The sequence below is a fragment of the Acyrthosiphon pisum genome, unplaced genomic scaffold (assembly GCF_005508785.2).
Source record: "Acyrthosiphon pisum isolate AL4f unplaced genomic scaffold, pea_aphid_22Mar2018_4r6ur Scaffold_1927;HRSCAF=2436, whole genome shotgun sequence".
Classification (NCBI taxonomy): Eukaryota; Metazoa; Arthropoda; class Insecta; order Hemiptera; family Aphididae; genus Acyrthosiphon; species Acyrthosiphon pisum.
Window position 1 is genome coordinate 2511 of NW_021768515.1, and position 9845 is coordinate 12355.

Sequence of the window (9845 nt, forward strand, 5' to 3'; positions counted from 1 at the left end):
TAATTATATGAAATTTACCTCAAATAAAAACATCTGTATAATGTAGGATCGATGTTTTCTAGAACAATAAAAACTGATGTCAATAATAACATCTATGGGAAGTTTAAAAAAGACAAATTTTTTATATAATTATTATTAATAGCCGCCAAAGCGCTAATATCGATTATGCGCATAATAAAAAATATAAACCGTCAAAACATAATTATTATCATATTTATCGTTCGCTGGCGATGCGACTATAGTCGTTATTTTAACCGATTGCCGCCAATCCATTGTTTTCAGTGAATTTATTATAAAATTGTCTTGTTAACACGTTTTGTAGTTATTTTAAAATTTTTAAAAACTCGAAAACTACATTTAATAAGTACTTACTTACTTATTAAACACTACGTCTTCAAAATATTACTATTAAAGTTTTAAAAATTTGTGTTCCTCGTTACCCATATTGTGTGCTGGTACTTTGTTCCTGTATTTTTTTGATTTGGATGTACAACTTTTGAAAGTTCAAATCTGTCATCATGTAAGTATACACTTATTACATCATATTCATATTCACTTTTATAGTGGGTACATCAGTGGCGCAACCAGGATTTATACCTGTTAGGAGGGGGGAGTGGTTCAATAAATTATTTTTTTAATGGGCCTCACGTGACTTCAATAAGAGACAATATTTAGGCAATATGCAATTTCGTTGCTGCCGCCAATGCCATTTAAGTTAGTCGTCAATGATGATTAGTGTGAGTGTGATTGTTTGTGGGTACCTACCTGCTATCTACGCACGCACTACATGTGCGCACATGTCAACGGCACCGCCAACCAAAAATAAAAAGCATAATTTTTTGCTCAAAACACGCTTTACACGAAAAAACCCTCACGTATGGTAGAGTGGTCTGACTCGATGATTTTTTTTTTGTTAGTAAGATGATAATTTTCTTCATGGCGCAAATGACTTTGATTTTTAATTTCGTTGCTTAAAACGAACATAATAACCAAAACCAAAGCTTGTGAAAATAGGTCATATTCATATTGGATGGTTTAGAATATAGCATTTTGAAAATCCAAGTCCATCGTGCCCAATAAGAAGTGTTTCTTTTTAAAGAAAAAACATTATCGAAATCAGTTCACTCTAAATGTTTTGAGCAAAAAAAACAGGTCCCTTAATTAATATAAAATTAATCAATTTTGAATTTTTATTTGTTTTGAGCAATTTATGGATATTTCAAATTTTCAAGTTTTTTTGTTTTTTGTCTATGAATGTTAATATAATGTTTTTGAACGAGACAAAAAGCTTGAAAATGTAATACAAGGTTCCTCATAATAGTTGTTATAATAGCAGTTGAAAAATATTATCAATCCTAAGGCACAATTGTTTTTAAACCTAGCTAGGACAATGTTCACTAATATTATATTCTGCTAAACTATGGTTTATTTTGTTAAAAATTGTAATATTATTATCTATTGTTTGATTTATAATTAATTTAATTTATATTAGGTATCTATTATTTCTAATTTCAAAAATGTGTACTATATAATATTAACAATACGTTTAGATGACTATCTATGAGAAGACCCTATCTCAGGGTAACTTTAAAATTTACATGAATAAAAAAAACATACTCTAGTCCGTGGGGGGCTGACTCGGGGGGTGCGTGCCACTGTAGTACATATAATATTATATATTTTACAGCACATTTCATATTAAATACTTATATTTTAGATTGAACATCAAATTTTAAGTATCAAAACGTTACTAAATATGGACCAAATAAATAAGGAAACAAAGGTAATTCATGATTTGACATATTTTAAAGTTTTATATAAATACTTGCCAATTATAGTTTTTGATAAAACTTATTATAATATTTCTATCAGCATCTATAGATTGTAACTAATATTATTTATATATAGTAAGACATATGTAATATATTTAATATGTATTAGGTATCGATGTTGCATCAATATTATATTATATATTTTGATTTTACTGACATGCATCATATTGGTTTTTTTTTGTATAAATTATGTTATTTGTTAATTGTTATAATATTATTTCAGTACATAATAGGATTTTTCGAACCAGAAAATAAATACTCGATAATTCCAATTAATTGGTTAAAAAAAGGTAAAAGTAATCAATTAAAATGTTTATGGCCTGATTACCGAGTAACTTCCATGATAATAATGAAAGGTGCCAAGCCCTCTTCCAAATGGACTACTCATACAGTAAAGCTTATTAGCCAGTTTGGTAAATAATTAATTTTAATAATTGATTAACTTATTTTTTTTAATTTATAATTTTATCAATATAAACTTGTAAGTCCTTAATTGATTGTTACGTACCTATTAGTTTATATTTATTATTTACTATAATTAGTCTCATACCAAGATGCTGCTGCAAAAGAATTAGAGTTATTCCTTACATCAGAAGCTGAATCGCAGAGTGATAACGGTGAAGATTTACCGAACAATAATAATGATAGTAAGTTTAATTTAACATCTTAAAACATATACCTACCTATAGATTATTACAATTTTAGTTTTTTCAATGGAACTATATTTCAGTATGTTTAAGTTGGGCCTAAGCATTGTATGTTTTTCCCTGGGCCTCTGAGGAAATATTAAAACTAGGTGGGTATGAGCAATGATTGCACCCCATGCTTCCCCCAAATGGTACCCAAACTTTTTTTTCCATGTAGGATTCCTACTTTTTTTAATAATATTATTTATTTTTTATTTTTTCAAGGTACTAGCAGCGACGATGAATGTATTCAAATATTAAAGAAAAAAAAACCAAATGAAAACCACCAACTAATTCCGACTTACAATACTGAATGTGTAGTTGAATGCTCGGTATCATGTATGTACATTTAAACTTTTTTCTATTACCTACCTATTTTGTATATAATTTTATATAATGTTCCAATGTATGTTTTCCTTTATAATTTGTTTCAATTTTCTGTTAGCTCCATCGAAAACAATGTATGACATGGACGCCAATTCTGTAATTGACAATAATAATATGTATCATATTCCTTGTGAGTTGTTGAATAATTATAATTCTTAGAATATTCTGTAATACTAATATTATATTAAATTAATGATTATAATTTTTTTTTAGCCGTTTCAAATTCTGCTTCTTTGGTTAATACTGGAAATGAATTGAACACAATTATTGACACACCAGGTATTTAAATCTGATCCATCCTATTATATTTTTTGGATTTATCAATCAATGTTATTTGTAAATCAATGATTGTTTTATATTTTATTTTTAATTTCAGTTACAAAGAGTTTTACGTCAAACTTTGATTTATCAAACATTCCTGCAGGTAATATATCATGTAATATATTATATTATATAGGTAAATAAATTAAACTTATTATTTTAAAAACAATGTATTTATGTATGTGTAACAGAATTGTGTAGGTACAATATTTATGAAATGCAATATAATTATTATACATTAAAAATTATAGTCTTTAATTTATGTAGTTTAGGTATTTAAATTCTTAGAATATACTGTAATACTAAATATAATATTTATATTATATAATAAAATAATACATTTTAATATTTTATTATAATTCATAATTTTTGTTTAGCAGTTTCAAATTCTACTTCTATGTTGAATACTAGAACTGAATTGAATACAATTGATACAACAGGTATTTAAATCTGATTCTATTCAATTTTCTTGGATTTATTAATCAATGTTATTGGTCAATCTATGATTATTTTATATTTTATTTTTAATTTCAGGTACAAAGAGTTTTGCGTCACACTTTGATTTATTAAACATTCCTGCAGGTAATATATTATGTAATATACTATGTATAGGTATATAAATTAAACTTATTCTTTTGAAAACAATGTATTTGTAACATATACAATTAAAGAAATGGTATTATCTATAAAGTTTTAATTTATATATAGTATATTAAAATTGCGTTTAACATAATATACCTTTGTATTTTAATTATTTTTTTAAAAGATTTTTATGATTTAGAATTGGATAATCATGGATTAGACTCTGGTAAAATGGATCAATTACTTAATGTAACAAACATGTTTTTTACTAGAATTGACAAAAAATTAGATATTGTGATAGATTACATTAAAAGAAATCCTAATTCAAATATCCAAGCCTCTTCTTTAGATTCTACATTTTTAAAATATTTTCCTATGAACGATTTAGAATCCCTTATCAATATGGATGCATTATTAAAAAATGATGAGAACATTTCAAAATTGGTAAACACATTTACTTGGTTATATATAATTAGTTTCTTATTACTGTAAATTTAATTTCAGAATAACTTCATTAATTCTATTGGTGGCTCAGACACCAAACAATACATAAAGAGAGTGCTTCCAAAATTGTTCTCAAATAAACTGGCTACATTATGCTCTTGGACGGGGCAAAAGAATAATTTTAGGCTAGTCGATCATCAAATAATGAAAGCTATGAAAAGTATAATGATATTACAATTTTTTAAACCTATATCAATTTAAATATACTTGTTAATTGTGTTCTTAGAAACTTCGTATGAATTATATAAAAACGATGAACATACATTCGAGCAAGCTGTTAAAGATTGGTTTAGGCATGGGGCTCAACGCCTGAAGAATGAAAAAATGGCTTCAGGTATGTTAAACTTTGGCTTAAGTGATACAAGCCCCAACAGAGTATGATATATTATACAGTATGTAACAGTACCTATCTATATTGTAAATATTTTTTTTATTTGGAGGAGATATTTGTTTTCTGTTTTTAAATTCAGTCCATTGCTTCTCATTCCCCAACATAACTGCCACTACAATGATGTAACTATTTTATCGTATTATAATAAAACAATATTGTTGCTGATAGAAATATTATGAACTAAGCTTTTACTGTAAATATTAATACTAAAAAGATCTTAATACATACTACGTTAAACAATTATAAAAACATAAATTTATTGTTGTTTCTAAATATTACAGATTTACCTACCTAATTATTTATGAATATTTAATGTTTATCTTGTAGATTCCTCGCAAAAAGCGCAAAACAATTGAGAATATGTCTCTTCGACATTTTAAAAGACTCAACTATGCTACTGCTACAAATAGTACAAAAACATCAGATAAAGAAGTACGTATAATAACAACTTGTTCAAATACTGATAATGATATTCTTAACAATATGAAGACATCCGAAACAGCTGTTGAAAACTGCAGCTACAATAATTTTGTTTCTGATAATCCTGTACCTGATAATCCTATACCTCATGAAACTAATTTACCACAAGAGATAGGATTGGAACTAGATACAATTACTGATACATTAGGATCAAACAATAATTATACTACTTGTAACAAACATAGCATTAAAGATAAACTCCAACAGTGGGTGTTAGCTTTCAATATTTCAAAAAACAGTGTAAATAATTTGTTAAATATATTAAGGTCTGAGGGATTAGATCTACCAAAAGATGTCAGGTCCTTGATGAATACCCCTAGATCTCACAATGTAATAAATATAAATCCAGGCACATACATTCAATTAGGTTTAAAAAAAATGTTATCTACTATATTAAACATTGTTTAAGAAACATAAATGAAATCTTCTTAAGTATTAATATAGATGGATTGCCTTTGGCGCATAGTTCTAAACAGCAATTTTGGCCTATACTCTGTTCAATAACAAATGTGCCTCAGTTATCAAAATCAGTTTTTGCCGTTGGTTTATACTTTAGTACAGATAAAAAGCCAGAATCTATAGAGGATTTTTTGAACTTGTTTTTAAATGAAGCTATAGAACTGGTTAATAATGGAATAAGTTTTGATAATAAAGTAATAAGTATACATTTAAAACAAATAATTTGTGATTCTCCAGCAAAGGCCTTTTTGCTTAATGTCAGAGGCCATAATGCTCGTTTTGGATGTAATACATGTACAGTGGAGGGTGAGTATAGAGAACATAGAATGACATTTTTGGAAGATAATGCCCCATTGCGAACAGATACTAGTTTTAGAGCTAAAAGTGATGATGAGTATCACAAAGGTTATTGTCCTTTAGAGCGTTTACCAATTGACATGATTAAAGCTGTACCAATCGATTACATGCATGCTGTCTGTCTAGGAGCAATGAAACGTCTACTGAAATTTTGGGTGAGGGGTAAACAGTCAACAAAAATTCCCTCAGCAAAATGTGATGCTGTTAATATAGAGCTCAATAATTTAAAAGATTACTTCCCATCAGAGTTTGTCAGGTTACCAAGGTCTTTATATGACATAGAATATTGGAAAGTCAACGAGTTCCGAACCTTTTTATTGTTTACCGGTCCTGTTGTATTAAAGGGAAGACTTAAAAAACAATTATATTTAAATTTCATTAAATTACATGGAGCAATAAAAATGTTGGTTACCCCAGGCCTATGTTTAATTAAGAATGATATTGCATATAATTTACTTATTGATTTTGTTAAAGAATTTAGAATAATTTATGGGTCACATTTTGTTACCCATAACATTCACAGCTTAATTCATCTTCCATTTTATGCTAAAATACATGGTTGTTTAGATAATTTCAGTGCTTATAAATTTGAAAATTACTTAGGGCTTATAAAAAAAAGTATTTCTCATTCACGGTTCCCATTACAAGAAGCTACTAATAGAATACTAGAAAAAGTAAATAATATGTACACTGGTCATGAAAATACTAATTTTGATCAAACTTATAAATTAGGTAAGGAATGTGAACTAGATAATAACATTTTTAATAAAGATTTAGATTGCACTTTTTATCAAACCATAACACTTACTAATACAAATTATTTAATATCCACCCAACAGGTTCCCAAAAATAATTATATCATGTTAACTACAAATGAAATTGCATCAGTTAAGCATATTTCAAAATGTAAAAATGGAAATATTTTTTTTAATGTATTTATTTTTAAATCATCAAATTTTTTTTGTGTTCCATTTGAATCATCAGTTATCGGCTCTGTTATTGTAGATATTAAATCACAGTCCGACTTAAAGCGTATAAGTGTTAATGACATTAAATATAAATGTTTTTTTGTACCTTTGTCAACTGAAAAAGCTGTTGTTATGACTCTAAGTCATAATGAAATAATTTAGTAAATAATATAATAAATTTATATAAAATTGTCACAAAATGTATCTATATTTAACCCTACACTGCATACAAGGGCATATATGCATTATAACATTAGATGGTTATGCACCTAAAGTATGTTCGATTAAAGCTAATGAAAACCTGGCTATCATTTGCTTAAACCAGTTAAAAATTAGTAGTTCGTAAAATTTTTTTAAAATTTAAAATTTTTTTTTTTATGATTTTTCCTAAAATTATTGAATGGAACTATATGACATATAATTTTTTAGCAAAAAAAAAATGTCATGCAGTGTAGGGTTAAATAAATATTTTTTGTTTTGATAGGTGGAATGTTGAAAGACTATCGTTCTATTCTCATTAGGTATTACTATTATAAGAGTTATAAGACAAAGTATATATTGTTATAATTTTTTTTTATTAGATATTATACATATGCATATATTTTGTAAAGTAAAGATAGGTTTTTTTTATTAATATGATGTATACAATTGTATAATATACATTATTATAAGTATATAATAATTTTTTTAGTATACATATTTTTAGTAAGTAAAGAGGTTTTTTTTTTATTTATAGTATGATCAATACTTTATACAGTTTTATAATAATATACTTTATTTAGTATATTATAATTTTTTTTTATTATTATACATTTATTTTATCAAATAAAATTGTTTTTTTTTTTATATATTATGATGTATATAGTTGTATAATATACATCAATTATTAAGCATATAATAATTTTTTTATTTTTTATTATTATACATTAATTTTATCTAGTAAAGAGGTTTTTTTTTTGTATTAAGTTGTACAATATACTGATGTAATCAAATACATTATAATTATTTCATGTAATTTTTATTATTATTATGTATATGTTAATAAATAAATATGTTTTTTACCATTATTTAAATTTTCATATTCATTGCTATTCTAATAAAAATTATTACCTGTTAATGATTTCATTGGTTTGTAATTCTACAGTAATATAGCAGTATAATATATACTATATTATATATTACATTGTATTATATTATAATATTATATATTGTATTTCATCAGTCTTGTAAGCAGAAAACATTTTTTTTTTTTTTTTTTTGAAGGAGGGGGCGTTTAATTTTTTTTCTATTGTTTTTGTAGAGCTTGTTTAAACCTGTTACATTATGATACCAATGTTCATAAAAAAATTTGATGGGGGCATTTGCCCCAAAGTCCCTCCTGGCTATGGCACTGTATATTCCCCTAACATTAATAACATTCTTCAAGATGTTATTGAACTAACTTCTTAGAGATGTAATATAGTAGGCAAAATGATTTCTTATGGTTGTTCAAATTGAACATGATATAGATGTTTAGAAATACACATATTATAGAAGTTACTACTTTAGACATCCCACGGATATCGCATAATGCAGTCATATAAACGTTATAACCTAACTTCTTATAAATAACTTTTTAAAAAGTTGCTCAACCTGGCATTAGCAATCCCATTAACATCATTATGACATCAATATGCATTAGTTAATAACATCGCATATCCTCAATACATGTTCATGGGATGTTCTTGGTACTGCATTTGGCACAGTGGGTTGCAAACTATACGCGTTGTAAGGAAAATAAAACGTGTGTGTGTTTGGATTCGATTTATTATTTCACGTTTATTTCGCATACGTAATAGTTATTTATACCGATACAATGTAGTGACGTGTAATACAGTATTTCTTTAATAAATATTATACTCTTACGAGTGTACATAGAAAATATTTTAATTCAAGGTGTACATAAATACGGGGGGGGGGGAAATGCGAACATCTAACTTACGGTTATGGTTCGGGTTTTGTGGAAGTTGGCTCGGCTCGTGTGGCGTCGTGCATCCACGGACAACGGCGCAGTCAGTGGCACGGTAATATATTATTACCGGCGTGAAAAGCTTAACAAAGGTGGTCAGTAGTGACGTAGCTCGGACGGCGGTATGCTGATGAATTGTACGCTGGTAGTCTGGCAACGGTCGGACGTCTGTTCACTCGGTAGCTGGTGACTCTGCTCGGACGGCGGCACTCAGTGACGGTGGACACGTCTTGACCGGTAGGGACTCGCTACGCACTGCGATGGTGGTGGAGTATACTTATACCGGGACAGACTATTTAACGTCCGTTCGTGGCGATATTACTATCGTCCGGCTCGTACAGTCTGTGGGCGAGTTGCTGTCTGTCTAGAATAAGCAAGTGCGTCCGTTCGTGGCGATATTGCTATCATCCGGCTCGCAATTTGCTTTTTCTTAGCGGGGAGAATGTGTGTTTGAACGGTGGCCAGCGGCCTGTATTTATGATATTCAAGGCTCTCTGGTCCCGTGCACAATATCATTTGATATTTCATGTGTTTCTGGGTTTCCAGTAGTTGTTTAAGATGTTTGATAATATGAATCTTATTGTACAAGTTGCACTGATTTTGAATATGTGCTTGGTTTTCCGATAGCTTCAACCTTTCACACGGAAAACTCATGTTTTCCGTGGGCGGCGCACCATTCATTATTACTGAGCGGCGGCAGGCGCGCTCTATGGTTTAACGTTGTTGCTATGCTCCGTCGGTCGGTACATGTTCCGACATGCGGCGGTCGATGTTACACGCTGATAATGGTCACAAACAGAGTGCGCTACGTGTGTAGCCACTCCGTTTTGTCTCATTACTGTGTGCAACGCTTTATTACATTAGTGAGTT

At 28.4% G+C, this 9845-nt stretch overlaps 1 protein-coding gene across 4 annotated transcripts; it reads left to right on the forward strand.

Moving 5' to 3' along the window:
- The first annotated feature begins 237 nt into the window (after window positions 1-237).
- On the forward strand, window positions 238-7582 carry LOC115034650. 4 transcript variants are annotated; one of them, XM_029491955.1, is made up of 14 exons: window positions 238-520; window positions 1718-1783; window positions 2056-2245; window positions 2375-2479; window positions 2744-2857; window positions 2964-3035; window positions 3282-3329; window positions 3604-3666; window positions 3761-3808; window positions 4008-4252; window positions 4313-4472; window positions 4539-4646; window positions 5031-5135; window positions 7452-7582. In XM_029491955.1, exons 2-13 carry the CDS (start codon window positions 1757-1759, stop codon window positions 5057-5059), a joined length of 1209 nt encoding a protein of 402 aa, XP_029347815.1. In that variant the 5' UTR covers window positions 238-520; window positions 1718-1756; the 3' UTR covers window positions 5060-5135; window positions 7452-7582. The 4 variants fall into 4 exon arrangements, with proteins under 4 accessions (XP_029347815.1, XP_029347816.1, XP_029347817.1 ...); XM_029491956.1 differs by having other exon boundaries at window positions 3607-3666; XM_029491957.1 differs by lacking the exon at window positions 2964-3035.
- Window positions 7583-9845: the final 2263 nt, after the last annotated feature.